Below are 21,173 nucleotides of genomic sequence, written 5' to 3' on the forward strand. Positions count from 1 at the left end.
ATAATAATAATAATTAAAACAAAAGTTGCAAAGTGTTACACAATAAAAAAATTTAGTAGGATATCTAAAAGAGGCAGGATAGCAACAAAATAAAATGAAAACATAGAAACCGAAAGACAATTAATGTCAGTTGGGAAATGCAAAGGGAAGTGAAGTAAGTCTCTAAAAGTTTTTTTTTAAACGTTATTTAAAGCAATAAAAATAATAGTAGCTTTATTTACGAAGAACCTTTAAAAACAGAGTTCACAATGTGCTTTGACAAATGAAGCAAAGCAGAAATGGGATACAAAGACGACAGTTCAACAACAGAAAGTCAAACAGTACAATTGAACACAAGCAAGTGAAAGCTGGTTGAGAGTTAGCATGGCATTAAAACAAGACAAATAATGCAAGATGTAAAATGTCAATATAAAATACACAAAGAAAAGAAACTAGAGCACAACAACGGAAGCAATCCAAGCAAGAAAACTACAAATAAAAGGAAATTAAATAAATAAATAAATAAAAAATAAAACATAAATTGAAAAGGTAAAAATTAATAAAAAGACAACATCACATTAAAGCAACTTATAATTCTTTAAAAAAAAATTGAGAAGTGGCTTAAGTAGAATCAAAGTGAAAAATGAGGTATATGATCATATTGTGATAAACTAATCTGAAGTTTGGGGCAAAGACATGAAATGCACAGTCTGTCATAAGAGACACCCATTACTGTGTGAAGACAACACTTCAGAATTGTACCCACATGTATCACCATCTTCACCTTCATCATCTGATAGGTAAAAAACTGTTATTTTATTCTGATATATTAACTGTACTGTCAACTAAAGCAAAGATATGAACACTCAAGGGATTCGATTCACTTTTAAACATAATACAAAATCTTCATGATATGGTCACATACCAAAAAAGTTAGCAAGCAGCAAATCGGTTGCATGTGGAAACAGTGATTAAATAGAAAACTTTTTCAGTGCTGTGAATTTCAAATGGACTCCATGCTTTAGTTAGTCTGATTTCAGTCAGAATTACATGTTTACATGTATTTCAAAAGTCCAGTTTTAGTCACACTAACACAGTAATTCAGCTAACATCATGTAAACATACTGATAGAGATAGGCAGCCATTCACAAACAATTGCAATTTAGTGCCATCAATTAACCTGCATGTCTATGAACTGAAGAACAGCCAGAGAAAACCTAGGCATACACAGAAAAACACACAAACTCCACACAGAGGGGTCCCATCTGGCCCCTGGGTTCAAACCTGTAACCCTTGTGAGGTGATAGTGCTAACCACTATACGACACCACAACAACCTGCCACCACACTACAATATGGCTAACCTCAAACTAAAAAGAAAAATTGCAAATGGATTAAGTCAGACAAAAATCAATTTTTTTTCTGAAAACTAGTCTATAAGAGGTCAAAGTTAGTGTTTTTATGCTGCATTGAATACTTTTATCATTACATTATGCTAAAATAGTCATTTTTACATACTCTCTATAACGTAATAACCACATTTCTTACATGTATGAGATGAAAACTCATGTAAATTCTGACATGTTTTGTGTAACCATTTTCTCCACTGTTGAACTTTCAAGTTATCCACCTCCTCCTCTGAGCATGTCTCTCGCTGTGTTTGCAGGCTGGTACAATCGTCTCTACATCAACTTCACATTGAGGCGCCACATCTTCTTCTTCCTACTCCAGACATACTTTCCCGCCACGCTCATGGTGATGCTTTCATGGGTGTCGTTCTGGATCGACCGCCGAGCTGTGCCGGCCAGAGTATCCCTGGGTAAAGTAAAAAAAAACAAAAAAAAACTTTGTGTCCTTTGAAGTGATTGTGCGTGCCTGAGGAAAATCTGTCTGTGAAATGATGAAAGCTGGCTGTGACATGGCTCCACAAATTGGGAACACACACATGCACGCGTGAACACACAAACCTCCCACGCACTACCACTCTCACTTTTCTTTTGAATTATTTTCTGTATTGGGGCTGTTGCTGTACTTGTCAAACAGGAGCCTGTTTCCCCCTCACTGAGATCCTTTCACAGCTCATCACATTGCTCTTATTAAATTCTGCTGTTAGTATGGGATATTTTTACAGGTTGTGTTTTTTTTTTTTTTTTTACAAATGTCTTGTTTTTCCTATATATATAAATATATATATATATGTGTATATTTTGGTTGAGATAAAACTAATTTGAAAAGAAAAAAAACAACACAAAAAACTTTGCTTATTTTAAACAATACTGAATAACAATTAATCATTTATTAATTTTACCAGTAATGACTTACGGAAAGTGCGTACCGCAAGACATAGATATATATATATATATATATATATATATATATATATTAACGTGTGTGTGTGTGTGTGTGTGTGTGTGTGTGTATATAGATATATATCTTTTTCCTCAGCATCACAGATCTCTACAATCATAAAAAATAAATGAGTGGGACATGTTATCTCATCAACATTCACACAAACACTGCTGTAGTTTGTTTTGACCCAATCCCACACACACTGTCTTGCTGCCCCAAATACCCACTAGAGCACCAAATGTGGATCAATACACTGCTGAAAATAGTCCCCAATGAATACATTATTTACTCTTGTCTGAGTAATGTTTCCTCAACCCTTTGATACCTGCATCACCATCAGTTTTCTTGTGCTGCATTCAGATGCCTCTCACAAGCAATGTGACCCTGAGCCCTGCACAAATTGATTTGATTTCTTTCAAACACATTGGGAATAAAGTCAAAATCAACCTCCAACTTGGAAAGAAATATCTCACAAAATTATTTAATTTAACATTTAAAGGGTTAAAATTCTAAAAAAAAAAAAAAAATTAAAAAAAAAAAAAAGACTTTTGGATTTTTATTTATTTACTGATGCTGGTTGAAACATGAACTCAATTAAAGTAAAAAATAATATCAATGGTTAATATTTTTTAAACCTTGATTTTGTTGACTTTTTTGTTGTTACCATGATTCCCTCTATGTAAGTGATGCTTACACAATGCATCCAATAATATTACATGCATTATTCTGAAATTGCCCATTAGTACACTTTTGAATGCAGGACTTTGACTTGTACCAGACTGTATTATGACTACTTTTACTTGAGAAAAAGTTCTTGGTACTTATTCCAGTTCTGACACCTTCTCACCTGCAAATCTTCAAAAAGCTTCACAGGATAATATTTATTGCAAGGCTGTTGGACCACATTGCATCATATCATATTAAGCCTGTTTTATGGTAGGGCACTCCGAACTTTTGATGAGTGTCACTCGACAGAAATTAGAGAGTAGTGCAATGTTTTCAATGTATGCTACAGCAAAGGGTTTGAAGTTGTCGCTATGGTAACCAGAGACCCCCTGTGGGGTTTTTTTTACAGTTTGGACCTATTTCTTTTGTGCTCAGTGAGGTGTAATCTACACAGAGAGCTGTTTAAATTCAAACAAAATATAAAATACAAAATATAACTTATCATAGAATTTATTTATTTATTTAGCAGCTCCCAGTCTGTCTGAGCAGCAGATTTTCCTCACTCACTACAGTGGGCTGGGAAATTAAATCAATGAATCCGTATACAAACACTGTGGTTGTCTTCCCATGGCGCTTACACAAAAAACATTTTGATTCAGTAAGATGTTGGCTCTCAGTCAGCCTTAAGAAGGCAGTTTGGCCAGTTGCTGACCTCTCAGCTCTGCAGGAGCTGCTGCTGACAAACGGCTGCTTCTGTGGACAGAGACACCGAATGCAAGTTGGTGTGGACTGAAAACTACAATCTCCATGCATTAACAACACTACCAATCACACCACCAGCAAAACATAAAGTCTGCAACATATTAAAATTAAACAAAAAGCAAAACCTTTTTTTCTGTTGAAAACATGTCTTGTCTGACAATTATCAAAAGTGTTGAGCGCTCTACTATAAATCAGGCTAAAGTGGTCATGTTACTGCTTTCACCCCAGGAGCTGTGTTGGGCTTTGAAGCCAATTTTCGCAGTGGCCAAACAGTTTAATTACACTTTATGTAACTCACTGTGGCCCAAAAGGACTTGTTGGTATCTTTAAATCAGTGGATACATTATTCTGAATGTCACAGTCTCTGCTAAATGACTCATTTCACAATCAGGATGTAATCAATTTAGTGCAATAACTTTTAGAAAGTCTAGAAGAGCTGCATGTTGAAATCATTCTATCCCCACTGAAGTTAGCAGAACGCTAAATGGCAACCAACGTCGGGACGTCCACACTACTGCGTGGAAGTCTGGGGTTTGTTGGACCAATCCACTGCCCCTCCAGCCCACCATAAAGGCACTCTCGCATTTTTCATATTTTGCTGCTACTGGCAGCGTTTTAACCTGATGCTGTCCTGTCACGCATGCAGACGCCACAGGTTACGTCCAGCTGCATTCTCAAGTGATGCCACCCATGTGCGAATCATGTGGATGAGATAGGCGTATAATAGCACCTTGCACGATTTTGTGTTTTCACTTGATGCCGTCCAGCAGCATTTCATGCACACATGAAAGGTGCCTTTTGGCGTCATGCACTTACACTAAAAGCACTGACAAATAGTGCTATTTTATGAGTTCCAAATGATAATGGGGTGGGACGTTTGGTGCTTGGCTGCACTCAGCAGCAGTGTAAGTCTCTAGTACACTTGCTCTTTGGGCTGCACAGTATGAGAGTAGCACTGATAATCCCAAGATCATCCAGGATTTTATACACTGCAGTTGAACCATTTTGGCTTAATGTGCTACAAAGCAACTGTCATAGAAACAAATTGGGCCCTGTGGTCAGTGCTTTATCCAGTTCTCTTTATACATCCATGCTTTCACCCTCTAACACTAGTTCACCATCCTTATCAAGAGCAGCCCACTACAACATGTCCACACTGTGAAAATCAGATTAGTCAAATTCAGAGTCAAACACATTTTCAGCGTCTTTGCTGTAGTTTAACCAGATCGTTGTGTATCTTGTGTCCAGGCATCACCACAGTGCTGACCATGTCCACCATCATCACTGGAGTCAACGCGTCCATGCCCCGTGTGTCCTACATCAAGGCAGTGGACATTTACCTATGGGTCAGCTTCGTCTTTGTCTTCTTGTCTGTGTTGGAGTACGCCGCAGTCAATTACCTGTCCACCGTCCAGGACCGCCGCGAGCGCAAGATGAGAGAGCGGGCACGATCTCAGGTCTGTTTCTGCTTTCTGCTGGTTAGTGCTGTGAGAAAAACCTCCCAGCTGGCATGTAATATTAATACAATGAGGCAAACCTCTCTGTGCTGATGTGCCAGCCATTCCCTTTAGCTGCTCAGAGGATGCAGACACCAGAAGCTGCAGCCACACTCGCTGACTTTGCAATTTCACTTCTGTCAGGCTGTCTGGAGACATGCACAAAAACAAGAGCAGTGATGAAACAAAGAGCAGAAACAATAAGAATTTATATTTAACTGGTAATGTTCAAGGTCTCATCCATGAAACATGTTCAGCAGTTCTATTTGAAAAAGTTGGCCTGCTGAAGTAGAATAACTGGGCCTGCTTTTGAATGAAAAAAAGGAACTCTCTAAATAGACTTTTAACAACCTCCCCCAAACGGTAGCCTACACATCAACTTAACTATTTTTATATTTAGACTTGTACCACCCAGTAATGTCATAATTTCCTGAAAATGTAATAATAATGCCAGAAAATGTGATAAAATTTTTACTTAACCTGAGTAAACAAGTGTACGTTATCAGGCAAAGATAAACTGAAATCAAATGTTTTATATATAGCACTTTTCATACAAATGCTTTATACAATAAAACCTATAAATAAAAAGATAAGAATAGATAAATATAATATTAATGATAAGTAAGTAAGTACATAAATAAATAAAATACTAAAAATTGTAGATAAAAGGTAAATGAAAGGATAACCGCATAAATAATAATAGAAACAAACTGTTAAAAATAATTGAATAATATACCATCTAGTACAGCAGGTTAAAATGTGTAAAAAAAAAATAGTTAAAAAATAAATAAATAGATAGTTAAATTAAAAGCCAAACTAAAAAGGAAGGTCTTGGGTTTTATATACCAGCCCCCTCTGCTGCCCTCAGGTCTGCAGGCAGGCTGTTCCAAAAATATGGACCATAGTTATAAAACAGATGCTTCAGCGTGAATTTTGGTTCTTATTTTGGGACTTTTAAAAGGCCACTGCCAGAGGATCTCTATCTCTATCAAAATCTCTGTCAGTAGGAAATGAACTCGACCGTACCACTGTGGACCAGTCATTGTGCAAGGATCATCCATTCGACTTTAGTGGGTCTCAGATGAAGAGGACTTAACATCACAAGTGGGCAATGAAGAAAACAGTCAATTCATTCTCCATGAGTGGATTTGGTGACAGTTTCAGCAAATGAGACACAAAGTTTTTTTCTTATAAAAGTTACCAACTGCATCCTTAAGTGGCTCTTACAGCCTGAGTCAGCAAAAATAGTTGTACAAGGTTGCATTGTGGAGTTATATTTGGCTGGACAGGTTTCTCTCTGGTGCTTTCTAAATGTGACTGATAAAGTCCCAGGACAGGGCTGTGGCAGACTGGGACAGGCAGCGTGGGTGGTAGACATCAGCGGTCAGTTTAAACAGACTGCCTCTCTTCATACAGTTTACACCATCACTCAGCTGTGTTTTCCAGTACATTTTTGGCTCTATTGGGGCCTTAGAAATTATAAAGGTATTTACACACTTTTTTATCAAGCTAATACACTCATTCGAGATTAACTGTGCCTCACCTTGAAAGCAGGTGAGAGCAGGCAGCTGCAGCAGGAGGCTGCAGCAGGAGGTGATGACAATCAGCTGCAATCAAACTTGACAGTTTCCCAACAGCTTCCAGCAGCCTTCAACCTGTACAGGAAGCCACACAAACACTCACATCCTGTTAGATGTGATTTATTAAACTGTTATCAGACTCATATATCAGTTTGTTCGCAGTCTCCACTTGTTTTAACCCTCTGGTGCATTTTACACGCTTATTATTTTTCATTTTTAGATCATTTTGATTGTGTTTTTGTTTAGTCTGTGGATTTTCAGCTCAGCTCCTACAATAATAATAATCTAAAATATACTGTGGAGACAACCTTGTTACATTCATATTAAATACAAAAAAAACCATTGAAACTCATTCCAACTGATCCCACAGCCATCAAAGCATTGTATTATATCTGGTCTCATTCTGGGTTTTACCTTGGAATTTGTCATTTTGACTATTTTCCAGCTGATAATATCAATTTAACCATATATGGCATATGGAGAAAATACAGCCTAAATTATTTTCATTAGGTGCACTGTCACAATCAGTGTTGCTGCGAATCATTGACATGTCCAAGACTGGGATCTTCCAAATATAAAAAAAATTTAAAAATACTTTGCCTCAGCCAGATAGTCAAACAGCTTTCAGTGCTGATCAGTCAGACAGCCTAAAGTCAGGGCTTCACGTCTGTATGTTATTTTAAGATTTCTCACATCCCACTTATCACAAGTATTTGTGTTGTTCAATAGTCCTACTTAAAATAGGTAATTAGAATATATAATAAACTACATAGTTCATAATGACTGTATTTAGTCTCTCTGACACTAAACATCACCATCAGCCACAACATGTGTTCTGTTAACAGAATAAACAAATATAACAAAAATAATATAAATGTAATGTTGTTGTCACGAGAGGTAGAGTCATTGAGGGAAGATGCATTCTCTCCCTGTGGCTGCAGCAAGGACTACAAACCATCATGGCATCCAGTTAAAGACTACAAGAACCACAATATGCCAGCAGGCAGCCAAGACACTGACTGTTTGCCCTGTGAGGGAGCTGAAGGGAGTCAGTGTATGTAGAGGAGGAGAGGACAGTGACTGAGACAGACAGAGAAAAGCTGAGTCTTTAGTTCCTGAGGACAGTGAACTAGTTTTAAAGAAGACTGAATACACTGAGTTGAAGTTGGAAAGCAACATTGAATTGTCTTTATTTCCTGTGGCTGCTTGCAGGAAACTCATGTTTGCTTGGCTGAACATCAGAAGAATGTATTGAGAACCTACATGAGCTATGACAGCACCATCAGTGAAGAGAAACACTGTATGCTGATTTTTCTTGCAGTGGGCTGCATGGTAGCTAACAGAGACAGGAGGAGTAGGCTAGTAGGCTACTACATGCTTGCAAAGACTTCTATCAAACACAAATCAACTAATTCGAAATGGATTTGCCATTATAAAGTTGATGTAGCACATTTCATAACACAAAAACTACATAAAAGTAAAAAATGTCAAACAGATCATTCTGCTTCCCTATGTGCACATAAGGAATATTGCTGTGGTGTCGACTTAGTCTACATGGATCTTGCCCAAGTATCTGATTTGGAATCTCGATTTGAATGGCCGTTTTCATTGCACTTTTTTGAGTGGGAGATCATTCTTTGAACAATGGAATGTGGCATAAAAACATCAGAGCAAGTCAGGATGAAGTCGGACACAAATCTAACCAGCATGCATTGTGTGGTGCTGGCTATCAGCAGTGATCGATTCTGCACAGATCTTGCTCATGTCGAATGAGCCTAATGACTCCAACACGTGAAACAGGCTGTTACAAGAGGAAAATTTAGCCTGTTACAGCCTGCTGTCCCAAATCTATTAAAGTCCATGAGTGTTGAGCATTTTATGCAAAAAGAAGCAATAAAATTGCATAATGGATATATGAAGTTGGGGTTCAAAGCCTCTTAAAGAGAAAGAGGGAGATATTCTGTTTTATGGAACAAGTGGGGCAAATCCCTACCTGCTGGCAACATAAAGAAGTGTGGTTCAGTGACAAATAGTGAACAAGAAGTTAATATAATTCTGAATGAATGTCATTAAACATCCTGAGTGGTATGCTTACAATTTCAAAAGCCCAGAGTGTGGGGAAAGCAACAACACACGTGCCCAAAACCTTTGGCAAGTAAAGTGAATGGTACAAATTGAAGCCAAGTGGGGCTAATTGCCTGCTGCCCTGCTGCAGTTTGAGTGACTGTTTGCCAATTACTGTTTTCACCGTTTGTTCCAAGTTGGCAGAAATGCAAACAAATGGGAAGATATTACAGCAAATTATGGGTAACAGGTGTGTTTCCAGGCAGATTATCATCTCTGTTAAACTGTGTGTAAAATGTGGATAAAAAAAAAAAAAAAATGTTTTATCAAATTGTGAAAGTGTGTATTTCCTGATGATGCATCTTTGCAAAGTAGTTGTTTCCCCTCCACTGAAACACTACTGTGCAGGCTTATACATCAGTAACAAACTTTTATTTTGGTTTTAACTATTTTGTTAATGATATAGTTTTTCATTTTTATTTTGACGGGCGCTGTCAAAAGGTATGGGTAGGTATTCAATTGTCACTGAATCAGAATAACCAAACAGAGAGCCAAATTCATTCTGGTCTGTTGATATGACTTTATTATACAGTAAATTTACCTTTGTGATCTATTGAAGAAGTTGAAGTTTGAGGGTATGACAGTATTAGATTATTATTACTGGTGTTTTATGACACTGAAAAAAGAAAAATTGAAAGCATGTGTATATAGGCAAGAGAAAGAGAGGTAGCATGCATTTGTGGATCAAAGCCTGGCACACACTTAAAGATCATTAAAATCTTAACTGAGTTAGAAAATGTGAGAGCACACACACACACAACGACAAATAAATACAGATTTAACAGTTTTGTTCTTATAATGTTTGGTGTGCAAAAAGATGATCAGCACAGCACATAACACACTAACAGATTCTATCCAAGAACCAAGTCCAAGAGTCCAAGAGTCTCCACTCTCAAAACTCAAAATAATGCACAGTCAAACACGACTTCAGAGAAAACAGACATGGCGGACGACAAGCTAAATGTGGCTAGTAATTTCTGTCCCACTCCTCTCTTTATCAGCTGGATTGTGTTATGTTTTACACGACATGTACAAACACTCGAGTTGTTGCCACAAATCAACAAGTCAGTCCTCCATTTGTGAAATCCGTCTCACTTTATGCTTCCTGTTAACACCGTAGCCATGTCTTATGTTTGTTGTGCTTCTGTTCTCAGTCAGCTTGCTTCCTGATTGGTTGTCGTTCTGTTCCACATGACAATGCACAGAGTGCGTGCTCAGCTGTTCTCGGTGCCCCACCCCACACACACACACACTCACAATGGGATTTCTGATCGTGATTATTGAACATGTTTAATATTTAGGATTTCTTCAAAGAAAATCAGGGAGGATAAAATCACTCACACCACACCATTGGATAATCAGGCCTGTTAATCTGTGACAGGTTACATCTAAAACAGTTTGAACGCAATGTTCAGTATGAGAAATGTTTTTGCCCTGTGCCGCTTTGAAACAATATCAGTAATGTATGCTTTCGTCAACCTTTAGTTCAGAATGTCCTGCAGAGTCCAAGATTATTGAAGACATTTTTGTTCTAGTTTTTCTCAATTTTTGTCTTTTTTTTCTCTTGAAATGCAAGATGCTTTTAAGTCTCCAGGCTTTTAAAATACTCAGTGAAATATTTTCTTCCTCTCTCTCACTTCTGCTCTCTGAAGATCATTGTAATAGATCAAACAATTGATTTTTATTTTTTTGTCACTCCAAGTACACACTACTTTATTTTAAGGGGTTACGTGATAAAATGGTACATTCTAACATGGGTTTAAATGTTACATATAAATAATCCTAATCATTACTATAAAAACCATTAATGTTGCATAGCAGGTAGTTTGACTTCTGTATACAGTCAGTCTCTCTCGGCATCCTTAACTTCCAGTGTCAATGTAGAAAAAGTTCAGTTTTAGGATATAAAATTAAATGGAAACCAAAACAAAAGGTAACACAGAGTACATAGTATATATGGTCATTCATTTTACTTAGTGTTGTAATTCAAGCCTTTGTACCAGTCCAACACTTTTAGACCTTGAATAAAAAATATATTTTATGAGATGTCAAGTCTCCATGGTAACCATATAATTCCTCAGCATCCAGCAGGGAGTGCAGGTATCCGTAGAGAGGATACTGTACATTAAGCAACCCATGCAGTTTGGAGAATTTTTCAAATGGACAAATGGCCTGAAAACTAATACATAATTCATATTCCAATAAATGCATTAGGGAAATAAATATGACTCTCTTTATGTCTTTGTTTCATTTTTAATTATAAGGTAAATATGACAAAGGAATGGGGATGACTGCCATTATTGTACTCTTGGTGCCTGAACGTATTTTTCCCTTCATTTTTGGGTAATACTGGGATTTAAGATAGTAAATTTACTTTACATATACCAGCCTTATTTTTTTTTTTAAAAAAAAGAAAACAAAATGTTGCTTAACTTCTAATGTTTGTCAAATTTCTCTCTCACAGAAACACAGTGGTGAATTATTGGGGTTATTTGGGGATGTCAGTATAGATGTTGAGGTTTATATCCCTGAGCCCAGGCTGTTGAGTCAAATGCTGTTCCCACAATCACTGATCCAGTCTTTGATGTCTGTACTTTAGGGAACAAAAAGACTTGTTAAATTTAAATACTCTTGAAACAGCTTGTCTGTGTTTATTATTAATTTTACTGATTACCCTCTGGAAACAATGTATATTTCTGCCAAATATTTAGTTATTGTTGCCTGTAGTTATTGTTGAGAATCTTTGCTCTAGACCAGAGTGTTGAAGAAACTGAAGTGTTAGTCATGTTAAAATATTTACAGCATGAGAGTCAGGTCACCAATGTTGCATTCGATTATCCTCTTGGAATAATGAATAATTATACCAAATATATTGTTGCCTGTAGTTATTGATAATTCTTGCTCTGGACAAGAGTGTTGGAGGGACTAAAGTTTTAGTCGAGATGAAATGTTGGCCTAATAAAAGCCAGTTACGTGAGATTAGTCTCTGAGGACAATGTTTATTTCTACCAAATATGGTATTGTTGCCGTATTTGTTGTTGAGAAATTTTGCTCCGTACGAGAACGTTGGAGGGACTAAAGCATTGGTCAAGTTTAAATGTTAACCTTATGGTAGCCAAGTCAATACTATTACATCAGATTATCCTCTGGGGACAATGAATATTCTAAACAAATATCGTAGCCTTGTTGCCTGTTAAAAGTTCTTGCTCTGGGCCAAGTGTTGGTTGGACTAAAGCATTAGTCCAGTTGAAATGTTAACCTTACGAAAGCCAGGTCACTAGTCTTACATCAGATTATCCTCTGGGGACAACAGATATTCAAACCAAATAGCATGCTGATATAATCCTTTAAAGTGATTTCAGTTCAGTTCAGTTTAGTCAAGTCAAGAGTTAAGTTCAAGTCAACAATCCTTTTTTTTTGTTTAGTTAGTTAGTGTGGGGCCCCTATCTTTATTTTCCGTTATATCTTATCTGTAATCCACGTGGTGAATAAGGTGCAGATCCCTGGAATTGATCCTGGACCTTTTGTACAGCCACTGTGCTGGTTAACTGTACCGCCCGCCGCTGGAAATCCTCCCTAAGAAATCGACCATAAAGAAAACAACCTGCATACCTTGTAACATAACTCAAGTTAATGTCCACGATTTATTTTAAGGTATGCAAATTAGTTTTAGAATCATACTCTTCTTGCATGTTTTTACTGTAGTGTTTCTCTATGGTTCAAAAATTTCTTAGAACATGAACATGAATAATTACTTGTAAATATGACAAACACAACACTAAGCAAAATATATCAAGTTTCAACTTTCAACATCACAAACACACAATAATGAATTCTTTTTTATCAAAGAAAACACATTTCTCCGATTGTTTTTTTTGTTCATGGTCATGAAATTAGCATGAGGTTATGTTGCTTTAAGCTAGCAGTGAACAGTAAAACATGCACTCACGGGAGAGAAAGACACAAAACATAAAAAGTTGGTCCTCCATGGTCCAGTAGTAAACTCAGAAACTTTAACACTCCTTCTCGATAACTCTGACATCAATTATTAAGGACAGAAACTTAGTTTTAAAGATAATTTTCTTATGTTAACTGCTTGCACGGTAAACTCTGTTTGCCCTCTTCCCTTTCACCTTCCTTTCCGTCTCTCCCAACCTGTTTCTTTACTTTCAGAGAGGCTAGCAGACTCTCTCATTCTACAGGAGCTTGGAGTTACCTAGTGGATGGTTTTAGGAACTACAACATTAATAACATGAAAACAGTGTCTAATGCATTACGAAAAATCTAATTAACACTCAAACAGTATTTGTTACATTTATGGGGGTTACATCATTGTTGTAGTTGTTAAGACTTCTTGCTTTGGACCAAAGTGTTGGAGTAAAAAGCAAACTAATAATCACTGCTGTAAATAAAGTCCACAATTTGCATGACAGAAATGACCATGGATTACCAAAGTCAGCCATCCACTAAGGACACAGATGAGTTTTCATCACTCATTTTATTACGTCAGACTTTGGTTATTTGATAATGTCACAAAACTGTGATGTAATCCATTAGAATTCCATTACTGATTACATTGTATTTCTTCCCCACCAGTCACTGCCCTGCACTTGCGGGATCTCCCAGACCCGAACCATGACCATGCTGGATGGTACCTACAGCGAGGCTGACACCAATAGCCTGGCTGGCTACACTGAGGAGCCGATGGTGCCAGAGGAGGAGCAGGAAGAGCTGCACGAGGTTCCAGAGAAACCTGAACACATGGTGGTCCATCTGTCAGTGAGCAGCGAGTCCACGACCACCAAGAAAAAGAAGAGCCTGCGGGCCCTCAACATCATCCAGAACACACACGCCATTGACAAATACTCCCGGATGATTTTCCCTGGTTCGTACATTTTCTTCAACCTGATCTACTGGTCCGTCTACTGCTGAAAGACACTCCTGAGTCTGGACTGAGGCCAGGTGAACACACAGACAGTACAAATGCTGCATCAGAATGGGACACCAATTCTATGAGTGCTGTTACACTGTATGTCTGGTCCTACAAAGTGCAAGTTATGCAAAAATTCTGCATTGAGACTTTGGGAATGATCAAGCACTTCTTTTTTGATTTTTTTTCCTCATGCAGCAATCTGAATGTTCATTGACGCTCTAAACTATAAACAAAGAAAATAATCTTTTGAATGGTGTTTTTAAACTACTGATGCTAATTCTCTTTTCAGCGTCATTAAGTGTCAACTGCTGTTGAAAACTCTTTGTCTTCATTAATGCTTTTTCTGAGATGATACCAGCTTTGGTGGGAGACAAAGTACACTTTTGTATTTGACTCATGCCATTGACAGATAGGGATAATGTACGCTTTGTGTGCGTTCATGCTGTGAGCTACTCAGTTAATGGGTCTTTGTATTTACATTTATTGGCGATGATTGTTAAGCTGAAAATCACCATGATTTTGAGTTTTTTAGGCCCATTATCTATCAGTCATGACTTAATTATTAAAGACTTGATTTTCAGTATGTAAAATAACAAATTTTGACCATAATTTTTAAGCCTGTTAACTCAAAATAAATGATGCCACCTTTATACGTATCATGTGGACTCAGCAGGTGCCATCCAGCCATCGTGTATGGTAAAATAACAATGCAACCAGTTCCTGTCTGGTCACATTCTCATCTCATGGGCACGTAAAAGGTGCCTTTTGGCACAACTCACGCCCAAAGCACTGACAAAGCGGCGCTATTTTACCAGTTTGGAATGAGAACAGGCTGTTGAGACTTAATTTATTGGTGCTTTTAGCTAAATACCAATTAGCTGACATGCTCATATTAACATTCTGAAGATCTTTAGCTTGTTATGTTTACCATGCAAAAATTTGCAATTACAGCTGAGGCTGAAGGGAATGCTATGAGTTTTGCTGGTGTTTGGTTATTAGCTAAAGTACTGGAAAAATAAACTTGATGATGATTGCACTCGATGAAAACTCAGGATCGCTGTTTTTACAGTTCAATCTGAAGTTCATAGTAAGGTATTTCACTCAAAACCAAAAACGTCAACCCCATGGTGGTGCTAGAGGCAGATTAAGTCAGATGATTACCAAAGGCTGTTTCATTCTCTAGGGGTACTTAATGTCTGTAGAGAATTGCTTATCAGTCTATTTAATATTTACCAGAATATTTCAGTCAGTAAGAGAATCACCCCTGAACCTTCCCCAGAGCTCCACTGCTAGCACTGCTAGGGATAACTTTAATCAATGAATCTGACGGTAGTTCATGGTCAGTCAGAGTGGATTTAACCAATGAGTCATTTCCGCCAGGCTTGACAGGCAAGTCTCCAGTCAGGTGCTATTAAACTGTTGCAGAAGAAGTAATTTGATATTTAAGTAATAACCTTGAGATAACAGGCCTAAAAAGATACTGGGAGTCATGGCCAAATTTCCGTAGCACTGAACATTTAAATCATGTACTTTTCCAGGCTAGTCTCATACACTGTTCATACTTATACTTATGAAAAGTAATGCACTGTAATTCATATGTTACTCACAAAATTGTGAGCCAACAGGCTGTAGTCATCTGACCAGTCCTCTGTCACTTAAAAGGAGGACGTCCAGTCATCTAGTGACAGAGTCCATGTAGGGCAGGTCAGGGTGGTAGGACTTTGACCCATAAGACTGCTAGTTCTGTCCTTTGTGAAAACACAAGTGACAACACTCAACCATGATTATTTTCCTAAACCAAAGTAGTAGGGGCACTAATTCAATATCCCACCCATGTGCATAACTATTCATAAGATATCATATGAACCGTTATGTGAGGAGCATTGATTTTTCACCAATTTTGTATGGGTTTTGTTATTTTTATGCTATTCTGATGTGTTAAGACTACAATGACTTTTTGATAAACTGGCCTCTTGGTTAACTTTTGTAGCAACTGCACAGCACAACACTGGATGACTTCATGGAAAATCTTATTTATTGCTAATTGCCTTAGCATGTGATGGACATATGTACCAAGTAGGCTACTTAATGACTGTGGTGATACTTGTACAATAACGGTTAAAAGATCAGTTAGCCAGTGGGACATTTTCTCCAAAGGTCACTGTAGTCATCTATCCTTGTTGGCAAACAAAACAAACAAAGCTAGCTTAAAAAAATGACTTCAGAATTAACCAGTACCTTACTGGTGAATGCAGCCATTCATTTGATATAATGTCAAGGGGGTTGATTTCTCTTGGCTTTGAAAGAAAATAAACCGCAGATTTGGGAAACTAGAATCAGCTTTCTTATCCATGTCACTCTTAACAAGCAGAACACGCAGTTTCTCTTAATTTCTTTGGAAATGACTATGGTGCTATGTTAATTGCTCTTCGCATAGTGTAAAAATATTCTCCTTGAACTGGCTTGTACTTCACCTCCCTGCTGAAAAAAAACAGCTTAAGATGGTTAAGGTGGTTGACCAACTTGTTTGACCAGCGTAAGGTATGTTTTTGCATAAGTTTTGATGGTTTAGCTGCTCATACCAGCTTGTGATGGTCACTCTAGCTGGTTTATACAGTGAGGTTCCTGTAAAATTAAAACCAAATCAGTGTCCTTGGGTATGGAAAATAACAGTGTGGTGAGAGAGAAGTGTGCAAAGCAAAGGGCATAAATCAGTTCAGTCTACTCTCATGGGATATGCATAAAGATAAATGTGTACAGCTTGATAGGCGGCATGTCCAGCTGGTGGCCCATCCAGTTAAACCAAAAACACTAGCAAGAATTGGATCAACTAAAACCAGCAACCAGCATAATCTGTTTTTTAGCTGGTGTTATTTTTTAAAAAATCCATTTTGACTCATTAAACCTAATAAAAAGAATTAACAGTGACCAAAACAATATGACTCCGAATTGCAGTGATATCCTTTTTTTTTTAACAAACTAGCTTTGGTTCTTGAAACAGATCCGTTCCGATTCTTGGAACCTTAGTGCAAACCAGCCTGCGTTTCCACCAGTGTTGCATGGAACCACTATTATCAAGGATGTGTCATCAACGTAAAGCATTGTACAATGCAAAACATAGGTAAACAATAGTATCAAAATTGTAGATTACATAGATAACCTGCAAATTTTTGTTCTGTTAAAACAGATATTAGTTTTTACACCAAAAACAAGCATGAACCAGCTACTAATGAGACCACTGCACGCTCTTTGAAGATTTCTCACTTAACTTCTCCATTGTTGCCTTCTCATCCTCTCTTTCCAACCTGTAGAATGACTCAACCACTGGTGTCATCACCGTTTAAAAGGAAAACCTGCTAGTTTTTGTTCCAATTAAGAACCAACTTTTAAGGTTCTGAACCAATTAAGTTTTGTTCAAAATAATCTGAATGGTTTAAATTTAGGTGCAAAAACTGTGACAGAAGTGGTTCCATGTTGGTAAAAAAAAAAAAGTATGAGAGTGTTTGTGTATGACTTATCTATTATGTTTATTAAAGACCACCTAAGAAAATGGTAATGAACACAGTTCCTCAGACCACCTAACTATGTTTTTTGTCATTTGTGAATTCTAACTTGTGTGTGCATTCAGCAGTGACAATGTTCCATAGAGAACTAGTCTTTCTGACCACCTCTGTAGCCCTGTAATAATTTCAGCTTTTTGAAAGACTGAAAATAAAAATTGTCCATAAGAAAATACATTGTCTAGTGGAACAAAGACAGTGCATCAAATGGGTGCAGGGCTTTGGGTCTTTATACGGTGGCCCAGAGGTGCAAAACACAAGACTTCACAGAACAAATGACCAAGAAAAAAACAAATCTAGTTTTAAAAAAAAACATGAAATCAGAACATACATTTTAACCCTTTTAAGCATCCATCCATTTTTCATCTGCTTATCCGGGGCAGGGTCACAGGGGCAGCAGGCTGAGCTGTACCCCAGACATCCCTCTCCCCAGCAACACTCTCCTCCTGGGGGATCGGAGGGTGCTCCTAGGCTAGATGAGATGTGTAATCTCTCCAGTGTCTTCTGGGTAGGCCTCCTACCAATTGGACATGCCTGGAACACCTTTAATGAGAGGCAACCTGATCAGATGTCCTAACCACCTCAACTGGCCTCTTTAGACGTGAAGGAGCTCTACTCTGAGCTCCTCACCCACTCTCTAAGACTGAGCCCAGACACCCTGCAGAGGAAACTCATTTCAGCCGGTTGTATCTTCGATGTCATTCTTTCAGTCACTACCCAGAGTTAATGACGATAGGTGAGGGTTAGGACGTAGATGGACCAGGAATTCAAAAGCTTTACCCTCTGGCTCAGCTTTTTTCCATGTAAAAATCTCAATTATTAAATAAGAATTTATAGCTGTTAAATGGTAAATCAACTGCACTCATCAATCAGCGCTGTTGAAAATAGAGCTCATATAGTGAAGACAGACAAATTATAGAGATATGAGAAGCCTGCAGTTTGCATAAAGAATGTAAGGAAACATGTTTTACTTGGCAGGAGAAAAAGAGATGCAGTACATGAAGAAGTGACCACTTTAAGAGCCAGCGAGGCCGAAGCATCCAGCTCTAAGAGCGGAGCTGCCACAGTGTGATGTCATTTTACATTATGGCACAGCAGAGCTCCTGACAGCGTCTCACAGCCCTGAATGTGGAGCTGCAGAAAGACACAAACAGGTGCTCATGAATATGTATCACCTGAACACACACGCCTTGGAAATAAAAGTGCTTGTGGGCGAGCGGAATGCAAAAAAGAGAAGCTGCTCACTTTCTGTCTCATAAGTCAGACGCAGCAGCAGCAGCAGTCACCACAGCTGCTTTACATGCCGAGATTCAGTCCCAAAATGAATATTTCAGCAGATCCAGTTATCAGGAGCCTCACACTTTCTGTTAGGATTTATTTATTTTGTTTTTATTCACAGATGATGATGGAGAGTGTGTTGCTGACTGAGGTGTAGACGGTCATGAGGCTGAATCTGTTAAGGTTTGTTTCTCTGTTTCAGCTACAAAACGCAGCTCTGATTTAACATTTTAGGATGGTGGTACTGGAGAGAGGAAGAGGGCAATGAGAAAGAAGAAAGAATATCTATATCTATATCTATATCTATATATATATATAGTTCTAGATATAGATATTATAGATATTAACTTCAAAGTAATTTTACTACAAATTAAAAAGCCAGATTAAAAATATATTTGAATCACTTTTAAACACAGAACAGGAGATGAGGATTGAGGTGAAACAATAGTGCGATTTATATACAAAGGTGACTGCGCTGAGTGGGGGAAGCAGCGACTCTGAGACAAAAGGTAAAAGACACAAGGAAATGAGCCACACAGGCAAAAACTCTGAAAAAGCCCTGCGACAACAGGTAATACTTAGAGGCCGTGAGAAACATCTACCACTTGGCAGGAGTAATAATTTGGTGACAAATAGGTCTGAAGCAACAACTTAAATACTCCACCTGCTTATCAGGAGATTGCCTGCACCTGGCCCAGCCTACGGGAAGAACAAACCATGCCCACACTCACACACACACAGGTAAAGGCACAGAAGGGTAACAGACAGGGAGAGACACATAAAGGAGAAGGAGGGGGAGGGGCTGCATGGCAGCAGATCATGACAGGATTTTTTCTAATAAATCAAATCTAAAAACTAAAGCCAGCCTAACACTGACAGAAAGCAGCGGACATTTCTATTCAGGTCCATCTTGACCTGAAACAAACTTTAGTTTGGCTTCCTGCCAGCTGCAATTTGAATAAGTTTTCTGTTGGGACGGTTTGTGATTTCCATAGATTGAAAAGAGGGAGCCAGATGTGACTGGAAAGAGAAGGAGGACAGCTGTTTAACAATACACTTCAATCTTCTTCTTTGCAGTTTAGGAACACAAGTTAGAATAATTCACTTGTCTTAAAGCGTCAGTTCACCCATATTACCAGCAGATATTAACCAACTTACTCCAGATGATTCATAGATTTTATATTTCAACTAAAACTCTCAAAAAAACAGAGCTATGTGCATGGTTAGGTGCCACCAGGGCTGAGTGAAAATAGTATACTGTGTTGTAATTTGGATAAATGAACTACACCTATAGTAGAGTTAAATATTAGATATTTACATATAGTGCAACTGAACCAGACTGCAACTGGTTGTTAATGCTGTATTTTATGTTGCCAAAGATTTGTGAGAAGGATTCCTTTCATGGCATGCTAGCAGCATTTATCAAATTGAAAAAAAGATTCATTGTTGTTAATACCAGATACTATTTAATGTAATGCCATCATACAATTAATGAAAGAAATAACATCAGTATGATTTTTTTTCACAATTTCTCAGATGTTTTCAAAATAGTGTAATGGTAAATATCTAAAATACATGTATGGAAATGAAAGTAGTACTAGTGATAATACTGATTCCATGTTCACAAATTCATATATATGTTGGCATAACATTTTTCAGCATTTTAACAGTAAATGATCTGTAATTGTGATTTTTTTCTTTCTGTTTTACAATTACCATGAATTGCCACCCCAGCCGTTTAGTATAGGCCTATAATAAAAAAAATAAAAACAGAAAACAAAATATGGAGTCTGTTGAAAAAACAAAACAAAACAAAACAAAACAAAATAAATAAATAAATAAAAACCCTTGATTTTTGTTGTTGTAGCCCCAAGGATATAAAATATGCAAAGCAAAAAATATCTTGTTTTTTTTTTCTAGTTTAGGACTTCAAGTAAATAAATAAATCTGAAAAAAAAAAAATCCCTCCATGAAGTGTTCACTGTGTGTCTGTATTTCAAACCCGGGGGAAGTTCTGAAAGTTTGAGTAGAAACTGTGAGGAAACTGTTGCTGTTCTTTCTACCAATAGGATCAAAGTTGAGAATGGCGGCCTGCAGTTTGAATCAGTGACATGTGATGCTCTGAGTCAGCTGCTGTCCTCAACTGTTCTCTCTGCTGGTTCAATCTGGTCTGCTGATGAGTTCATGTACTGCTGGAAACACTGACGCACACCAAGACAGGAACTGGTCAGAAACACTGAATTATGGTAAAATGTCATTTCAAGTGACGGAAAACAGCTGCTATGCATGCTTTTGATAAATAAATGTGCTAGCTACATGAAATCCTGGTTGGTTGAACAACAAAAAGCCCTCTCACATTTGGAGTTGAAGCTCCAATGCTTATTTTCCTATACTTATATGTCTGAAGGCTGCTTTCCCCTTTTCAGCAGAGAGCTAAATCATTAAGC

The 21,173-nt window shown here is 37.7% G+C and overlaps 1 protein-coding gene across 1 annotated transcript in view; it reads left to right on the plus strand.

Annotated features, from left to right (window-relative positions):
- Window positions 1–13,887, plus strand: part of gabrr2a (gamma-aminobutyric acid type A receptor subunit rho2a) — a 68,364-nt gene extending 54,477 nt beyond the window's left edge. Inside the window, exons 7-9 of the mRNA XM_042500606.1 lie at window positions 1,645–1,797; window positions 5,004–5,212; window positions 13,552–13,887. Coding sequence (XP_042356540.1) covers window positions 1,645–1,797; window positions 5,004–5,212; window positions 13,552–13,887 — 698 coding nt within the window. The remainder of the gene's footprint in view (window positions 1–1,644; window positions 1,798–5,003; window positions 5,213–13,551) is intronic.
- The last annotated feature ends 7,286 nt before the right edge of the window (window positions 13,888–21,173 follow it).

The sequence above is a fragment of the Plectropomus leopardus genome, chromosome 14, assembly GCF_008729295.1.
Source record: "Plectropomus leopardus isolate mb chromosome 14, YSFRI_Pleo_2.0, whole genome shotgun sequence".
Classification (NCBI taxonomy): Eukaryota; Metazoa; Chordata; class Actinopteri; order Perciformes; family Serranidae; genus Plectropomus; species Plectropomus leopardus.